Consider the following 20078-nt stretch of genomic DNA (forward strand, 5'->3'; position numbering starts at 1 on the left):
CCACAAAATTATTTGCTCATAACATTTTGCCACATCAAATCAAGAAAAACACATTTTACTAATATTTAGTAATATTTCCGCAGAGCACTGATGTTTTTTTAAATTAAATATTTTTTTTTAGCACTGATGGTTGTCTTCAGTGGAGAGATTCCGCATTACGTCATCGCGAGAGGCGCATTACGTCACATCAAAGCGAGTGAGCAGCAGAGGTCTGAGATCCGCGGCGCTCTCTGCGAGTCTGATGCGAACGAAAACAGACTTTTGTCTTCAAACGCCGAAATTGTCGTCGATAAAGCGCGTCGTTCTAGCGCAGATGGGCTTCAGTGAACGCACAGGAGCTGAATTGAAACCCGTTTTGGCGATGACAGGCGTTTGGTGAGTAGCAAGTGCACAGAGCTCCAGACGCCTCTCTTCATTGTGAACGCTCCACAGTCTACTACTAACAGGCACGATGCAGACTCTGCAAGTAAGATATTAGTAGTGTGTATCTGGAACATCATGTCCTAAATCATCGGCAGCAATGCCAGAATTATACTGTATGAATTTTGGGGATATATGTAATTATAAATTCTGCTTATTTCTTCATGCATAATCTATTTATATAATTACATGCATTTGGTTGAGGATTTTAAATGCAGAGAGCGTGTTGGTTTACTGTTTTAACTCATAAAATTCCCCTAGGTCAGTAAATACCTGTCTTACATATTGCCTTTACATTGTAAACATAAACATTGTTGGGATTTGATTTGCATTTTCTGTACTTTAAGTGAAATTTGAATAGTAAGACGTTTGGAAAATAGGTTATATTAGGGTGTCCATGCACAGAAAGTCAATCTGTGTTCATAAAAGTTATTTCTTAATTTGCTGTGCCATATAATGGTAAGAAAATAGACTGCATGTTGTTTTTGAAGTGCGTCATTATATTAATTCATCTATTAAAACAAATGGAGATGAGTGAGAAGACAACATTAGAAGGACTTTCCTGTAAACAGCTACATGTAAATCACAGTCTGAATGGGCTGGGAGACTTTACCCAGAGTTCTGTGCTGCTTCATGGCGGTACCATGACAATCAGAGCATACGGGCAGTTACTGTGTCTGATTGGTGGAAAAAGCAGTTAACTTGAGTAATGGTTCACTTTGCTGCGGATGGAGTTCTCATGAAATCCAATTCACAGCTTTCACAGCAGCCCAAGACAGGACTAAATGTGCAAAAGTAAACAAAATATATTTTAATTCAGACATTGGAATTGATTGATATTTCCATAAACGGCATTTTTAACTGCATATAAAATGCATAAATAATGGCAAAAATGTGAATTACTTAAAGGGATAGTTCACCCAAAAATGAAAATTTGATGTTGATAAATATATGTGTATTCACAATTTTAAATAGCTTATTTTATTGTTTTATATATATATATATATATATATATATATATATATACACAAATATATAACAATTAATATATATATATGATATAAATCTAAATAATATAAAAGCAAACATATATGTATGTATATATTCCATTTTAGCCTGTATTAATGTCAGCTTCGTCTGTTTCTCAAATAGATGCATTATGTGGTTTTGGAAAAATGCAATAGCATTAGCTGCTATCAGTTACTCCCACAGACGGTTTAATGCGAGTCATCCAGCACTAATTACTCGGTGAAGATACTCCAAACAGCTGCTTTATGTAGAACATGACTTTGTCCTCCAGGTCAGATCTGTACGTCTTATATGCCAACCGACGTCAAGGACGAGCCAAATCAAAAAGCACAATTTCAAGTTTTTCATTCAACCTGCCATGCTAAATAAATCACCCACAGATAGTGTTGAAAAATGGAGTCGGGCTCAAAATGCCTGGATGCCACCGACTGTCCAAAAAGGATATTTATAGGCTCGGAGATCCCAGAGCCACAATAAAAGGAGAAAGAGAGAGAGAGAAAAAGATTAGAAGACCGACTCTGTGAAATATGGGATCTCTCTAGAAATGTCCCATTAGAGGGCTTGAATTACAGTCTTCTCTAGCGAGCCATTCTTGCGGAGCCTCATCATTTTGCCTAATAATTTCACACAGAGAGTCTTTAAACTGCAAACAACTCCACAGGCCCTTCATACGGGACCAGGCCTAGGGTTAGGAGATGGTACAAACTTGCAACCAGATCTGAGCCAGCCGTCTAAGCCCAACAAGAATGTGAGTCTCGCTCATTGGAAGTTAAAGATAGAGGCGACACATGCTGGATCCTGACGGGCTCTTATTTCAGTCGGCTGCCAAGAACTCTATGGGCCGCTTTTGTTGATTCAACCTGACGAAAAGCATTATTAAAAGTTGTGGACTCGTTGTGGTCGCTCATAAATAAGCAAGAAGAGGACCATGGTGCTTTCCGAAGGGTATCTGCTTTGGGTTCTTTCTGTGTTTTTTGTGATAGTTTGGCTCTTTTTATAGCATTAGTTTATTTAGATCTCTTCCATTTGGTTTAACATTATAGATGCGGCATTGAAACAGTGAACCAAAACACTAAATTATGCTTAATTACGCGGTGGCAGCTTGTTTATCTCTGATGTGAGTTCAATAGGGTAGATTAGTGTCCCATTACTGATGGATTAATTTTTTGCAGTGCATTCTGGATATTTTTCACATCTGCAGGTGAATTTGATGTCGATGGCTGGATGTGTAGCGCTTTGTCCCCATGTTGTGCTGAACTCTTGGATCTCTAGGATTGTGATTGAACATTCCTTAAAGTTAACTGAGCATTCAAAGCTTTGTGAAGGAGGGAGTTTAACATCTCTAGTAGATCAACTTCACGGTTTAATCCAGGTGCAGTTTTAAAGAGGAGGGGGAAACCTTCCTTAGAGCAAATTAAAAGCAATTTTTGTCAGTTTTTATAAGATGCAATCTTTCTAAGTGCATGTAATTTAAGTTCATGATGGTAAAAACCAATTTACTAAGACATTGGTTGCATTTCTACAACTTTTTACCTTATAAAAAAGTATTATGTCTATAAATACAGTATATACACTACCATTCAAAAGTTCAGGGTCAGCAGGATTTTTAAAAAGATATTCATACTTTTTTTCAGCAAGGATGGATTAAATTGATAAAAAGTGACAGTATAGACATTCATAAAGAATCTTGAACAAAAAAAAAATGTCTGTTTCCACAAAAATATTAAGCAGCATGATTCTTGAGCACCAAATCAACATTATTAGAATGATTTATGAAGGAAAATACAAAACAGTTATAAAACGGTTTTTACTGTATTTTTTGATCAAAAAAGCACAGTCTTGGTGAGCATAAGAGACTTCTTTTTGCAAACATTAAAAAATACCGACCCCAAACTTTTGAACAGAAGTGTACAAATCTACTGTAAAAATGTTTTTAATCAAAGTTGTAAATACAACAAAAATGATTGGAATACATTTTTAAAAGAAATATAAGAAAATACTATTTCAGTGCTTTTTCTATACCATCATACTGAATGATTGCCCCATTTATCATATACATATTTACATGAAGTATTCCAAGGAATTACCATTGTACCCCGACCAAAAACTTGGTAATGCCATAGTCCTTTTTCGTTACTGTACAATTTCAAAGTCAAGACTGAGATTAGAGAATTGAATTGTTGTAGAAATCATTTTAGCTCTATATTTGTTGTACTAGACGATACAGCTGTTGTTTCCTCGGTAAAATAAGCCAGTATTGTACTGAGTGTCACAAGGCAGTGATCTTCAAAATGTTATTTTTATCAAGGTCACAACTGGAGTCCAAAACCTGTTACTGTCTCTAAAGTGATCATAACAAAAGGTCTCCGTGGAAGAAGAAAGGGAGATAAACACATGAATTGCATCAATGAACATGTTTTTATATTAAGACAGAGGTGGGTCACAGGTCCATTCTGGTAGAGCTGCAGACAGCAGTGATGGTAAAAGTTGTACAAATGATGAATAGAATTGTGTATCGTTAGGATAACAAAGTAAAATAGTATTATCAGCTTTTAAAAGGGAGGATAAAATTCTTCCCGTATCTTTTGCTGTTGACGTCAAAGGTTGTGTGTCCAATCAAACTTTTGTTGCAAATTCATCTGCCATTTGATAGAAGTAAATCAAATTAGGCAGATGCAGAATGGGTAGTTTGTGTATTTTGCATTGTAGTTTTAGTTTTATTTTGAGAACTGCATTTTTTTCCGTCAGTCTTATAAAATATGCAGTGGAGAACTTTGAAGAATGGTGTAATACATTATAGATGTTGTTTTTACCCACAATAATAGTTAATTGACTTTGTGCAAATCTGAAGACTAATTCCTCAAAAGGTCTCATTGCAGCCCAGTTTGCCTTCACAGCTGTGGGACGCCTGTCACACTGTCCTTTTGTTTTCTGTATGTGTGATGTTTCGCAGAAAGATTGAAGAGTCAGGCCGCAACAGCAGCGCCATGGCAGACAGAAGACAACTGTTTGCTGAAATGCGTATGTATTCCTCTGTTTTACTCCATACTCAAGCTATGATAGAATGGTGAACATATTGAAAAGTTTAAAGAATTTCATACTTTTATTTGGAAAGGATGCATTAAATTGCTCAGAAGTGACAGTAAAGACATTTACAGTGTTACAAAATATCTCTTTCAAATACTGCAAATTACTGACCCCCAACATTTTGAATGGTAGTCATGCTAACAGTTCTCCAAAGGGATTTCCCTGTTGAGAAAAAACATCTTCAACCAGTCTAAAGCCCCGTTCACACCAAGAACGATAACTATAAAGATAACGATATTAGCGTCCACACCAGCGAACGATATCGTCTGTTTATTCTAAGCGCACGCTCGTCTGCCGCTTTAAATTCTCGAGCTCGTTACAGCAGGATGGATTCTGATTGGCTGTCAATTTTTTTTATCGTTCATCAGCTGGACAAAAATCGTTTTGAAAGTGATTCCAACGATATCGTTTCTCTTTGTCTTTATCGTTATAGTTGTGGTGTGGACCCTGCTATTCTTTAATATTGAGAACGATTTTTAGAACTATATCTTTATCGTTATCTTTATAGTTATCGTCCTTGGTGTGAACGGGCCTTAAGGTGGTCTTTTAACCTAGCCAAGCTGTTTAGTCTAGTCTGTTTTGCTGGTTATAGAGGGGTTTTGGGCTTTTGACCACTGGTCAAAGCCACCTAAACAACACCTTGACCATCTTAAACCAGCTAAGATGTCTTTGGCTGATTTAAGCTGTATGTTTGGACATGTACGTTCATTAGATGTGATGTTTTCATCTCACAGGTGCACTAGATCTGGACTCTATCAGACTGTCCACATACAGGACAGCATGCAAGCTGAGATTCATTCAGAAGAGGTGCAATTGTAAGTATGCAGGTGTTTTAGTATTTACTGTAATTTTATGTTTTGAAAATGATGCAATTCCATTTGCCAATTGTTCTTTGCTTCTTGCAGTGCATTTGGTGGATATCTGGAATATTATAGAGGTTTTCCGGGAAAACAGACTCCACTCCATGGACCTCAACACAGAGTTCTCAGTGTCACATTTGCAAGCAATTCTGTCCACCATCTTTTACCAGCTAAACAAGCGCTTGCCCACAACCCACCAGATCAATGTAGACCAGTCCATCTCGTACCTCCTCAACTTCCTGTTAGCGGCCTACGACCCGTAAGAAACCCTGCGGAGTTGCCTTAAATCTGTCTGAATGTATGACATATAGTATTCACATTTCTTTAAGAGTAGAAAGAAAAAAGTTCATTTGAAGCTTAATTTCCTGTATATGGCAGCTTTCATGAGGACTCTTCATAATCTTCACTTGAATTGCTAAATGTGACCATCTAAATGTGTTAGTTGACAGTTGTGTCTTTTTCTAGGGAAGGAGTGGGAAAGATCTCGGTTTTTGTGGTGAAGATGGCCCTGGCTGCTCTCTGTGGAGGGAAGATTTTGGATAAACTAAGATGTAAGTTTCACTTTGGATTTGCCTTTGAACTGATGTGTGTTCAATGATTTGATGCTGATTAATGGGCGCTTAAGTGAATGGACTCGATTAATCATTCTATCATCATTTTAAAGGTCAGAGCAGCTGTCATTACTTGAAAGTCACTTCTAACCATGAGGCATATTCGCCTCTCATGACCTTGTCAGTGTAGCTAAAACTTCTCACCTCGTTTCTGGTGAATTATTTCTAGTAATGACACTTTAGACTTACAAAACTGTTCAAAAGTTTGGGGTTGGTAAGAAATAAACTTTTAAATAAATTTAAAGTCTCTTATGCTCACCAAGGCTGACACTGGAATTTTTTGATGCATAAAAAGAACATTTATTTGAAATAAATTTGAATTTGTAACATTGCAAATGTCTTTGCTGTCACTTTTGATAAATTTAATGTGCCCTTGCTGAATGAAAGTATGAGTTTCTTTCAAAAAATAAATGAATAAAATTGAACAGTAGTGTAAATGCTGATATTTCGTTGAAGTACTAAAAATTTCTAGATGTTAAATATTGTGTACAATTAAGAAGTTGTTTCCTACCTGCCTCATGCTATGCTACCTGTATCGAGTATAACATAGTTTATTTATAAAAAATGAAATTGATTGCTTGCCTTTTTTCCTCAAGATGTATTTTCACAGATATCAGACCCAAACGGAGTGATGATATACTCACAGTTCGACCACTTCCTAAGAGAGGTACTGAAACTGCCCATGACGGTTTTTGAGGGACCGTCTTTTGGCTACACTGAGCAGTCCACAAGAACCTGCTTTCCGCAAGAGGTTTGAGATGACTTTTAATAATAAAATAATAATAATAAAATAATTTATTATTTATTTAAGCCGTCGGACACAACCATTCAAAATTTATTTTTTTATTTTTTTTATTAGTATTAAAATGAATAATGATTCATTATAAACAATAATGATAATAATAATATAAATTATTCAACAAGGATGCATTATATTGATCTAAAGTGACACTAAAGACATTTATAATATTACAAAAGATTTATATTTCATATTAGAATGATTTCTGAAGGATCACTGAAGACTGGAGTAATGATGCTGAAAATTCAGCATGGCATCACAGGAATATATTACATTTTACAATATATTACAATAGAAAACAGTTATTTTAAATTGTAGTAATATTCCACAATATTACTGTTTTTTTACTGCATGTTTGATCAAATAAATGTAGCCTTGGTAAGCATAAGAGACTTCTTTAAAAAAACATGAAATTATCTTACGGACCGCAAACCTTTGAATGTTAGTGTACTTTTTTTTTGCATGGAGGACAATACAACAGGTGAAAAGTTTCACAGTAAGCAAGACTTTACAAGTAAGCAAAACCCTAGCAAGCATGCAGTTGCAAATAGCAGCGGCCTTGCAATCAACAGCAAGCACCATTCACAATTTCTTTAGAAAATGTAAAAAGCAAAACTGTTTTTCTCTTGTACGCACAAGAGACTGCTTTACTAACTGCTGTCCTTCCTCAGAAAAAAGTCTCGCTCAATGTGTTTCTTGACACGTTCGTGTCGGATCCTCCTCCTCAGTGTCTGGTTTGGTTACCGCTGATGCATCGGCTGGCAAATGTTGAGAACGGTGTGCTTTAAGCATGTTTATTTCATTTTTGTAGCAAACCATACATAGGCTTAGCAATATGTTAGTACTTCCTTCAGCCATTCATAGCCTAAATGAATGACAAATATTGTGACCACATTCAATTAGTAAAGTTGACTTGATTTTGCTCCTCTCTTCTCTAGTCTTCCATCCTGTGGAGTGCTCCTACTGCCACAGCCAGAGCATGATGGGATTCCGCTACCGGTGTCAACAATGTGATAATTATCAACTCTGCCAAGAGTGTTTCTGGAGGGGCCATGCCTCGGGCAGCCATAGCAACCAGCACCAGATGAAGGAGTACATGTCATGGGTAGGTGAACGGCCATGTGGGAACGTGACTGTGAGGAAGTGTCAGTGACTGCACGAGTCCTGTCATCCAAACAGCCTTTAGCCTTTGACAGTGTATGCCAGAAATCACAGTCAAATCACTTTATGCCTTTACACTAAATCTAATTTGAACTCTGAGCATTGAATTTGCCACTTTGGTAGCATTTACTTTTTATTTTTCTAAAGTACTTTTAGATTTTAGTCAAAGTCACTTGTGTTTGGGAAGATTTTTTTCATGTTTTTGAAAGAAACGCTCAGCAAGGCTGAATATATTTGATCAAAAATGACAGTAAAACAGGAATATCATGAAATATTATTGCAATTTAAAATAACTGTTTTCTATTTGAATATGTTGTAAAATGTAATTTATTCTTATGATGCAAAGCTGAATTTTCAGCATCATTACTCCAGTCTTCAGTGTCACATGATCCTTCAGAAATCATTCTAATATGCTGATTTGCTGGGCAAGAAACATTTCATGATACTTCATGATACATTTTTTTCAAATTTTTCTGATGATAGAAAGTTCAAAATAGCAGCATTTATTTGAAATCTAAATCTTTTGTAACATTATTGTCACGTTTGAGCAATATAATGCGTCCTTGCTGAATAAAAGTATTAAGTTCTTTTAAAAAATCCTACAGATTGCAGTCTTACAGGCAAATTAAATATGCAAAAATTGCTGAAAATAAATACACACTTACTTTACACAGTATTTACAAAAAAAGGTAAATAAATTATTTTACATTACCATTTTCTACCCTGTCTCTGACTATTATAATTAAACATATTATTTGTTACTGTACCTTTAAGACCTCTATATGTAAGTAATCCCTATTCTATGAGTATTTCTCCATAAACATGTGAATATCACAAAAAAATATGGTTCCATTAAACATATTCATGGATATTTTTATAAATATTTTTTCCTCTGGTTCAGTACAGTCCTTTATTTTGCTCCAGAAATCTCCAGCTAAGAAGTTGTCAGACGCTCTCAGTAAATCTCTGAGTTGTGCCTCCAGTCGAGAGCCTCCTTACCCGACGTTCTTCGAAACGTCCGAGAAACCACTCAACCTCACTCACGTTATGTATGTAAACTCAGACAGCACCATATCCAACACATTTTGCTCGAATAATCCTCTTAAGTGTAAAATGACTGAGTGTATTACACTGAATGTAACATAAATTGTGCATGCTAACATTGTCTTGCGTTGTGTTTTTGCTTTTATGCTGCGAAACAGGGACACATGGTAAGTAAAGTGAGATGAAGAGTTATATATTCTCATGTTATATGATTTCACAATATTTCGATGGGGGAAAACTAATCTTAGACACATTGATATGTTTGACACTATGCAGACAGACACACTGACACCCTTTTATCGCAGTGCCTCAATTATTGTTTGCATTTGCTCCAGGCCTCCCAGACCTGTGACCAGTGGAAATGAATACATACTCTCTCACTCCATGCCTTCCTCAGGAAACCCTTACTCCAGCAAAACGTGAGTCTTTATAGGAGTATGTTTACAAGCATAAAGCTGAGCTTAAAGCATTCAAGTCTTTTTTTTGTCTGTTATGCTTTTATTTGTATGTTCGGTAAGACAGGCTGCTATTAAACTAAAACTATTACTATTTTGTTAAATAAAAAAACTGAAATAGAATAGATTATAAATATTGTATACTTAAATGAAAATTAGAAATATTTTCTTGGTAACTAATTGAAATAAATACGTTGAAGTTGAAGTACTAAAAATACATAAATTAAAACGAAAAAAAAAAAGTCTTAAAGGGTTAGTTCACCCAAAAATGAAAATTAGTCTGCGTTTTACACACCCCCGAGGCATCCTAGGTGTATAGGACTTTCTTCTTTCAGACGAATCCAGTCGGAGTTATATTAAAAATTGTCTTTGATCTTTCAAGCTGTTTCATGGCACTCAGTGGGTGTTGCATTCCTTCAGTCCAAAAGACGTGAAATAAAAAGCACCCTTCCATAAAAAAAAGTGTCTCACACGGCTCCGAGGGATGCGTTTTTGTAAGAAAAATATCCATATTCAAAACGTAATAATCACTTTAATCTAGCTTGCGCTCACTGTTGTAAACTAAGCAGTTCCAGGCGGATGATGTATGAGGTCGGCGTTGCGCATGCGTGTCGTGAAGACCAATGTTTGTTTACAGGAGCAAAGGAAGCAAAGTTTCCTTACTACTAAAAAATTTTGGGTGAACTAACCCTTTAAAAATTACAATTACAGCACTAAATTACAATTACAAAAGCACTAAAACTTAAAGAAAACTGAAATAAAAAAAAATGAAAGGTAATTCAAAATATTATTAAATACTATAATAGTATAGAAATGCTACTAAAATACAGTAACTGCTGTAAACATGTTCTGATCCCTTTGTGGTGTGTTTTAAACATGTTTGTGTAAGTATACATGTGTTGCCTATTAATTTGTTTTATTATGTCTCATTTTGGGGGTAAAAAGAGGTGCTCACGATGAGACGAAGCAAATGTTTTCCCGGACGACCCCAGATCTTTTAAAAGGGAAAGGGTAAGTCAACTTGGATGAAATAATGTCACTATTATCTGTTGTAAGCGCAACAAGCGTGTAAAGGAATAACAAGAAGTAAAGATCATCTTGTAATGGGATACATGGGACTGTTTTGAGTAGAGTAGCAGATGAAAACAAGGCTGTGAGGGATTGAAGTACAGCCCGTTTAAGGTGTTTTACGGTTTTGTCCCTGATTGGCTTTGGTTCAGACAAAAAAATGTTGAGAATATGTCCTTTGTCCATTGCAAATTTATAAAAGACTAATTTGGATTGTACTTCCATCCCACGCAACCCAATTCCATTTGCATCAAGTTAAAGGAATAGTTCACCCAAAAATGAAAATTAGCTGAAAACGTACTCACCCTCAGGCCATCCAAGATGTAGATGAGTTTGTTTCTTCATGGGAAAAGACTTGCTCACCAATGGATCCTCTGCAGTGAATGGGTGCCGTCAGAATGAGAGTCCAAACAGCCGATAAAAACATCACAATAATCTAGTCCTTTAATTATCTTCTTGTCAAGTGAGAAGCAGCATGTTTGTAAGAAACAAATCCAGCTGTTTGGACTCTCATTCTGACGGCACCCATTCACTGCAGAGGATCCATTGGTGAGCAAGTGATGTGATGCTAAATTTCTCCAAATTTTTTCCTGATGAAGAAACAAACTCATCTACATCTTGGATGGCCTGTATGTTTTCAGCAAATTTTCATTTTTGGATGGACTATTCCTTTAAATATGTCATCTCAACTCTAACTAAAGTCTATTTGCATTCTGTATTATTATTAATGCATTCAAATAATGCATAATTGTATAGTGGAATCGTAAGTAGATGAGAAGATAAGATCGTGAGATGTTTTTTTAGACCCCATTATTTTTCATCTCATCTGTGTTTGTGAAACATGGTTTCAGGGTTCAGTACAGCCTCGATATTGCGGATAGGCTCGCTGATGAGCACATACTTATCGGCCTTTATGTGAATCTCCTCCGAAAGGACCGTTCATGGTCAGTGTGAGCTGTCGGTCTGCTGAGGTTGCTGTGGCAGTTTTCTTCCTAATCTGTTTTTAGAGCTCAAAGGTCACCATGTCAGTCTGGTAATACCCAGAATTCAGTGTAACATTGTTAATGTCAAACTTATCATTTGAGGAAACAATGGAGGTTTTTCCACAGTTTCAATGTATCTAATATAATCTCTGCATTTTAGAAAGGACACCAGATGTGGGATGGTGACTATTCTGGCCACAGTGCTGTCTTATGTTTGCAGCTTGCTAAGCTTCTGTTGTGTTTAAGCAGTGTATTTACTCTGTGTTAAACATATTACATTTCACTGCCATAGAGCGCAGCGGACTGGAAGTAAAAATGCCCTTCATTTTCCCCATAGAGAGATTTACTTTTAGAGCTAATGTATTAACGTTTCAGTACAGAACTACCTTGAGCTCTGAGGGTGTATAGTGATAAAATATGCTTCTATAGAGCTTCATATGCTTCATATTTAATTACTGAACTCCCAGTGAAGAACTACACAACCTATAATCCTACACTATCCATAATTCACCAATCAGAGAAGTTGCTGTTGTACAATATAAGTTTTATAAATGCATAAAAATAGTGTTTTAAACTCATAGACTTATAATCTATATATTTATATTTTATTTTAATTATGTCATTCAAAATAGTAGATAATGGTGTTAGCAACACCAAGGTTATGGGCTTGATTCCCATGGAATGCATGTTGTCAATGCAATGTCACTTCAGATACATTTATAAATATAATATTCATGGAATGAGAAGTCCCTTATTATTGTATTTGCATGTACTTTTTTTTTCAGATTTTCATGCATTTTTGCTACAATCACATGTTGCTATGATTCTCTTGAGAGTGTATTTGTTGGGTTCATGGATTTTTAATTGACTATGGTGAAAATTAATAGAAAAAATACATCCAAAAAAAGTGCCGTTCACTGTAGCGCTCTATTGCACCAGATGTATGAACACAATAGTTCAACATGAGAACTATTAATAGCATCCCTCGCTTATTAAATAAATACTGCCAACTTAAATGAATCCATCCCAAACTCTAATTTGCCCTCTAATTCTAAAGACAAACATTTTTATGGACTCCTTTGGAATAATATTTTGTTCCCATCCATTATTCAAATAGTGTGTAAACTTCTAATTTGATTAACATATGACAAATATATGATTGATTATTATATACGTGTCTTTTTGTGTGTGTGTGAATTTTGTGTAGAAGTGCATGTAATTTTTGGGAAGATTTGTGTCGATTTGATGTGCAAGAGCAGAAAATACACAATAAATTATCCATTTTCGGCTTGGCAACTAGTCTTTAAACAAGGACATGATTATGATGGATCTCAGAGTCACCAGTATCTCTGAATGAACCGGTTATCTTTGGCTACATGTTTCATTTGTTTTCTCGCTAGGCAACATCCTTAGCTATGGTTGTGTTTCCCAGCAAAGATTTCTGATATTATGATTATCCTTGCTTTGCTCTTAACCTTGCAGTGCTTTTTTGGGAAACTGGGGCTCTGTGGTCTTCATGATTTGCTTAGATCCTGAAATGTGTTTACATGTGCTGGAAATTCTATCATTTCTGTGATTAGGACAGTACTGGTGGATAAGTTCTCTAAAATGATGTTCTTTTGATTCATAAAGGCTATTTTTACTTCCTTAAGAAAAATACAGTTGGTAAAAATGTGCATTTTAAAACACACAACAAAGTTTTGTAGCTCTATCCTTCATGCATTTGTGTTAACTGTGTGTTAACACACAAATGCAAACACACACACGGTTAGCGCAAGAAAGCAACAAAACTTTGTACAGGATGAATGGCTGAACCACTAGTTTGTTTACTTTCTATGCTTGAGCTTTGCATAGGCTTCTAATGGCTATATATAGTATATATAATGTTACAGTAAGTTCTTTTGTCATTCTGAACCGGTAACTATAAAGATGACCGAGCTCCACCCTTTTCTGTGATTGACAGTTTCCAGGAGAGCTGTAAAAACCAAGATGATGAGCACTTCCTCATTGCCCGTTACGCCTCCCGATTGGCTGCTGATGGAGCTGCAGTGGTAAGACAGCCAATCAGAGCACTTGCTCAGAGAAACATTCTATTATTCTTAATTATTATTATTATTACACTTCTTCTTTAATTATTATGAATATGTGCAAATAAATTCATGTAAACAACTCATTAACCTTATATACAACCTGACAACTGTGAACAGAAGACCAGAGTCCCGGCAGACATCTCTCTCTGTCTGGACTCCAACAAACAGCAGCGACAACTTATTGCCGAGCTAGAGAACAAGAACAAGTGAGTTTGAGTCTGTTTATTTTAGTATTGCAAAGTGACTTTGAATTAGCATTCTTAAAATTAATAAATTGTGTGTTTTCAGGGAGATTTTGCAAGAGATCCAACGCCTGAGGCAACAACATGAAGAAGCTTCCCAGCCTCCGTTAGACAAAAGCCAACAAAAGCCAACGTTACTGGCTGAACTGAGACTGCTCAGGTAAACACCTGCGTGCACACACACAGCGTACAGCCGTGAATCAGACCTGAAACCTGATCGGATGTGGTGAACAACAGACGCTGATGGTTATGAGATAGACAGCATTGAAAGTGAGTGTAACCTGATCATGAATGAGTGAAAGCACTTTAAAAGCAATTTGCAACACTGAGGCTCCTTCCTGTTTGTGGACATCACCAGTTCAGATTTGAATGGAGAACTGAGCTAAGCATGGATATTTAAATAAGGTCTAGTCTTTTGGTTCCCAATGTTTACTGTGGTTTCATTCTAGCAATATTAATTGTAGTAACATGATATTTTGGTACTAGAGTCATATTAAACAATTTATTAGGGAAGTGCTTTGTGTGGCAGTTTTGGTTTCTAAATGTGTTTTTATTACTATTTCCATAATAAACACTATAGTTTGTTTTATAAAAACCATTATTCCATTTACGGAAATTAGATTTGACCTATTATCGATAGTCTTCTGCAAATACCACAGTTAAGAATATGATTCCCAGGGAAGAACTATGGTAAATATTTATTTGTATATCCTTACACACCAGCTTTGTTTCCTAAATGTGTTTTTATTTCTATTTTCATAGGAAACACCATAGTTTGTTTTAAACCATTATAATATTTATGGAAATTAGATTTTAGCTGTCACCTATTGATAGTCTATTGCAAATACCACAGTTAAGAATATTATTCCGTTCCATGGTCAATTTTTATATTATGGTCAATCATTTTTATATCCTTACCCACAAGTTTTGGTTTATAAATTTGTTTTTATTACTATTTTCATAATGAACATGATAGAGGGTTTTGTAAAAACCATAATTACATTTTTAGAAATTAGATTTTACCTGTAAATAAAACCTACTGCAAGTACCATGTTATAGAATATGGTTCCCAGGGAAAAATTTGACATTTGTATATTTTTTTATATTTATACATTTATTTTTATATTTTGTAATATTCATTTTTATGTGTTTTATGTTGTTTTTATATATTTTTACACACCTGCTTTTAATGATTGGCATTTCTTTAAAGTAGAAAACATCTGATACAAACAGATTGGGTGAATTGTGGGTGTTATGTGGCATTATGTATCTTATTCATAAACTATCCATAAACTGACTTAACCAGGCATTGCTTGCCTCTACACCCTACAAACTGTGTTCAGCACTGGTTGTGTGGGTGTGTTTACACCATTACCTAATTTGTATAATTTATTTAATAAATATGGTGGTAAATAGCACATGAAAATAGGGTCAAAAATCTGGTTGTTTATGGATCCACAATTCATTTTTGGTTAATGTTGAAGTTATATTGATAACAGCATGGCTTTCTTTGTCTGATTGTGTCTCAGGCAGAGGAAGGAGGAGTTGGAGCAGAGGATGTCGGCCCTTCAGGAGAGCCGTCGAGAACTCATGGTCCAACTAGAGCAGCTCATGCTTCTGTTAAAGGTGAAGATCACACACAAAAACACAACAAATGAGGATGACACGATTTTAAAAAGTTAAATTCAGAATGTAGAAATGCAGAGTTCCATGTTAACAAGCTGAACTGCTCCATCTACAGGAAGAAGAGCTAAAAAGAGCCGTAAGTCTCAGAGTCTAGTAACAAAACTGCGTGTTAATATACTTCAGCTGATTTGAGATTAACTGTATGTTGTGTGTTTGTTCTTCCTAATATTAAACTTGTGAAATGTTTTGTGTTGGTTGTGTCTTTGGTATCCAGAACTTAACATTTGTTCATTTAGCATAACACAAATCTGTTAGACAGACTACATTTGAGCATGTCAATTACATACTCTAATTCTTCTTTATCAGTTTTTGAACAAACTAATACATTTTGATGTGTATTATTATTTTCATTGTTTGTGCTGTTGACGTGAATGATTGGCAAAAAATGGCAAAAACAAAACAAAAAACTGAGACTTGTGAGCTTACACTTTTGATCACCAATAACACCAATCATTTTTAAGAATTTACTTATTAGACCATTTACCTGCAAAATGACATTATGTAATGTCTGTTATCATTCATTAATTTGCTAATCATTATTTAATTTACAAAGATTTGACTTTATGTAATTTATATGTTTTGTCACTCATTCAACCACTATGGGCAGTTAATATTGTGGGATTTTTATGATGAAGTTGGTGTTAATTCAGTGTTATTTTTATACTATTATGAATATTTTTAATTAGCCTTTTAATGTATTTAAGTTTTTTTTAGCTTTTGTCATTTTTTAACATTTCTATTTTGTTTTAAATTATTTATTTTAGTACTTCAACTTCAAATTATTTTCTTTCAGTTAGTTGCCAAGGCAATATTTCACATTAAACTTAAATTTTTATTTTTCAACTCAACTTTAAGTAAGCTTTTCATCTAATGTTTATATTTAATTTAATTGCAGCGTTATTTCAGTTAATGAAAAGGATTTTTAATCATTTTAGTTTTATTAACAATAACAGCACAGGTTTAGCATTACATTTGTGTTATCTCCTGATAATCTCCTTTTGTATCCTAGAACCAGGGCCCTGGCCCCTCCCCTCGCTCCTCCCCCAGCCACACCATCAACACATCCATCCAATCAGTGTCCGGCAATACCACACCCATCCCCATGCCCGTCCAATCAACATCCAGCAATACCACACCCAGTCAGACACCTCAGGACTCGCTCATGGGCCTGGGAGGAGAGGTGCAGCAGGCCTTCGCTCAGGGTAACAAACATGTTCCCCTTGTGTTTTCATGAGTTTCATACATTCAACCTGCCCTGACAAAATAAAACAAGGGTTAAATACACCGGAGAGTTTAAAAAAAAAAAAAGATTAAATACACCGGAGAATATAAAAGCACAAATGTGAGATTTGTATTTTTGTTCAAGCATTTAAATGAATTATGCAGCAAAGTAATTATTTTGGAATAAGATTGCTTTTCTAGATTCTGTTTATTTACTATTTCAGTGGTAACCAACAACTAAATCTCATTGAACCCAAAATCATAATTTAAACTGAGAAAACCATACCTTTTTAATATATTAAATAAAATGATTACATTTTTAAGTAGCAACTATTAAATAATAATAAATTATATAATTTAATAATACATATTATGCTACTCGTCATAAAAATGTAATTAAATCAATGATTTTGAAAGAAGTCTTATGCTCACCAAGGCTGCATTTATTTCCTTAATAATACAGTAAAAACAGTACAATTGTGAAATATTATTACAATTTCAAATATCTGTTTTATATTTGAATATACTGAAAAGTGTAATTTATTTTTGTGATGCAAAGCTGAATTTTCAGCATCATTACTCCAGTCTTCAGTGTCACATGACCCTCATTCTAATATACTGATTTTCTGCTCAAGAACCATTTCTGATTATTATCAACATTGAAAACGCATTTATATTTATTTAATATTATTAAATATGAAATAATTTTACTTCTTTATTAAAGGCTCCAGAAGGAACTTCAGAAATGATCTCCTGGTAGCTGCAGACTCCATAACCAACACAATGTCTTCATTGGTGAAAGAACTTAACTCAGGTAATATCGAATTCATACACATACTCGATTATAATTATAGAATGAGTCATTCTCTGATGTTCAAACTTTGCCTTCAACCATGTTTAGAGGCGGGGAGTGAAACAGACAGCATCTCTGACCTCACGTTCCCAACATCAGACGTTCTCCATGCCAGGAGCTCTCCAAGATCAGGGTAACAAGAACTGGACTGAAACAGCTGCTGTTTTCACCTGCTACCTGCCGAATCACGTGTTGTCCAGATCTCCTGGGTGCGTGTTTACAGTGTTTCTGGTCTCATAGGGCAGCAGGTAAGCTGGAGTCTGGGGATTTCTATGGACATGATCTGGAAAAGCAGCTGAACAGAGAGCTGAAGATGGAACAGGACAAGAACGTCCTGGTGAGACACTTAAACAAAAAACCTTCTTCTAGGGGATTTCAAAGCAAAAACAGTAATGCAGAAGTAAGATCAGCTTCTGTCCAAACGAATATATGTGTACCAGAGCAGAGTTTTGCATGTGAAACACTGGAATATGCATATGACTGAACCAACCATCATTAGTCATTGTTTTACTCCTATTTATAATCTTTGCATTATTATGCTGCTAAACAGTAACAAAATTAGCATCTTAATACAATGAGAATAAGATCAAAGAATACTGAAAGGAATGTTTCACTTTTTCCAACAAAATATGAAGCAGCACAACTGTTTCCAACATTGATAATAATAAATGTTACTTATGAGCAGCAAATCAGCATATTAGAATGATTTCTGAAGGATCATGTGACACTGAAGACTGGAGTAATGATGCTGAAAATTCAGCTTTGCATCACAGGAATAAATTACATTTTTAAAATATAGTGCAATAGAAAACGGTTCTTTTAAATTGCAATAATTTTTCACACTAGTACTGTTTTTACTATATTTTTGATCAAATAAATGCAGCCTTGGTGAGCATTTTAATGCATTAAAAACAAAACATATTTTTGCCTTTAAATGAAATGATACATGCATGTAACAAGTGGTTTATTTTTAAGATAAAAACCCCAGAAAAGATAAATAATATATCCAATGTTTCTGTATTCGCACCCATGTATTGTCATCTGCCCCAAAGCCATTTTTAAGCAGCAAACTTTGGATGAATGTTCTGGGAAATATGCCACCGGTGTGTCACAAGTGCACTGCATCGCATATCAATTTTGATTTATTTTTAATTGCTATAGAAATGAGATGAAATAGAAAAGAAATATCCATTAAACCAAATGGATATTTCATTGTAATGAACATATCCCCAGGCTGCTTCCAGGCACCTGTTTTTGAGTGGCGAGATGATGTTCATTTTAACCGTGCATCTGTACTGCTGCATGCAACGTGCCACAACTATTACCCCAAATTCCTTCCATGTCATGTATGGTATCAGGTCATTTTAGCGTGGTACGGAAAGCCTTATGAGGAACACTCGAGCAATTCTCAATTCTGTTTTTTCCAGGTGACTTTACAAGAATAGCTGCGTTTTAATAAGCAATGGTAAGTATTTTTCAGTTGAGCTGTGACTGATGCAATACAACAGTGTTTGATGGTTCAAATGAAGGTTTTCTCTTTGTCTCATCGCAGGGAGGAGGATCGAGCGACTCTGAAGCACTGTGCAACCAGGCCTGAGTTGGAACATGCCACACTTCTGAAAAGCATCAACAATACTGTGGTACACAACCCAATCTATAAATATAGAAATATATTTTTAGAATCTACAAGATGTTTTAAGACAAAACTGTGAACCGATTTTGGAAATGACAAATAATGGAACTGTCTACAACACCGCCAGTGCCATAAATCCAGTGATTATGAGATTATTTAATTTCCTTGGTGTTAATGTGTTTGGTTCGGTTTATTTCTGTGTGTATCTGTTCAAACTTGTACTATATTTAAATATCTGTTGGGTGAAGTAGGGGTGATCTTTACTGAAGCTGCTATCTTTACAAACGACACTTTTATTGTACATTAAGAGCATAACAGCCTGACCTGATGCTATTTAAAGCATATATACATATATAAAAAGAGTAGGATTATGTTGTAGTTTCAGTTTCTCTTTGAAGGATTTGAGATTTTCTCATAGTGTTTGATACACAAATACACTGCCTTAGTTTATCAGACTCCGTTTATTTTAATAGATGGATAGGTATGTGTACTTTGTTGCAATTTGTTAATTTTTCAAGACATACATTTTAATTAATAAGAACAGTCCAGAAACAGGTGAATCTCATATATGTCACCAGTTCTTTTTTCCACTGTTATTTTAACATTTACGTTTTTTTGTAGGTTTATTTAACTTTATTTGTAATAAATTCCCAAAAATAAAAATGTAATATGTTTTGCATAAAGAAAATAAATCCTGTTTTTAAGAACATTTCTATTTCTCACATTGTGACAATTAAGCACAACTTTGTAATACAATGTGTTTATTTAAATCAGCCTAATAATTTATTCATGATATATACATATATATATATATATATATATATATATATATATAT

At 34.9% G+C, this 20078-nt stretch overlaps 1 protein-coding gene across 2 annotated transcripts in view; it reads left to right on the plus strand.

Annotated features, from left to right (window-relative positions):
- The first annotated feature begins 179 nt into the window (after window positions 1-179).
- dtna (dystrobrevin, alpha) overlaps window positions 180-20078 on the plus strand; it is a 21649-nt gene continuing 1750 nt past the window's right edge. The window contains exons 1-24 of one of the 2 annotated variants that reach the window (XM_016458854.1): window positions 180-375; window positions 4403-4470; window positions 5271-5351; window positions 5442-5655; window positions 5862-5947; window positions 6604-6758; window positions 7478-7583; window positions 7745-7911; window positions 8892-9016; window positions 9170-9178; window positions 9347-9430; window positions 10412-10477; window positions 11386-11478; window positions 13481-13568; window positions 13725-13813; window positions 13896-14009; window positions 15379-15475; window positions 15591-15611; window positions 16545-16737; window positions 17481-17570; window positions 17658-17742; window positions 17850-17946; window positions 19037-19074; window positions 19162-19823. In XM_016458854.1, the coding sequence (XP_016314340.1) occupies window positions 4437-4470; window positions 5271-5351; window positions 5442-5655; window positions 5862-5947; window positions 6604-6758; window positions 7478-7583; window positions 7745-7911; window positions 8892-9016; window positions 9170-9178; window positions 9347-9430; window positions 10412-10477; window positions 11386-11478; window positions 13481-13568; window positions 13725-13813; window positions 13896-14009; window positions 15379-15475; window positions 15591-15611; window positions 16545-16737; window positions 17481-17570; window positions 17658-17742; window positions 17850-17946; window positions 19037-19054 (2112 nt within the window). In that variant the 5' untranslated portion in view covers window positions 180-375; window positions 4403-4436 and the 3' untranslated portion in view covers window positions 19055-19074; window positions 19162-19823. Of the gene's footprint in view, window positions 467-4402; window positions 4471-5270; window positions 5352-5441; window positions 5656-5861; window positions 5948-6603; window positions 6759-7477; window positions 7584-7744; window positions 7912-8891; window positions 9017-9169; window positions 9179-9346; window positions 9431-10411; window positions 10478-11385; window positions 11479-13480; window positions 13569-13724; window positions 13814-13895; window positions 14010-15378; window positions 15476-15590; window positions 15612-16544; window positions 16738-17480; window positions 17571-17657; window positions 17743-17849; window positions 17947-19036; window positions 19075-19161; window positions 19824-20078 lie in introns of those variants that run through there. The other variant, XM_016458853.1, reaches the window with a different exon arrangement.

The sequence above is a fragment of the Sinocyclocheilus anshuiensis genome, unplaced genomic scaffold, assembly GCF_001515605.1.
Source record: "Sinocyclocheilus anshuiensis isolate Anshui unplaced genomic scaffold, SAMN03320099.WGS_v1.1 scaffold415, whole genome shotgun sequence".
In the NCBI taxonomy this organism is placed as follows: domain Eukaryota; kingdom Metazoa; phylum Chordata; class Actinopteri; order Cypriniformes; family Cyprinidae; genus Sinocyclocheilus; species Sinocyclocheilus anshuiensis.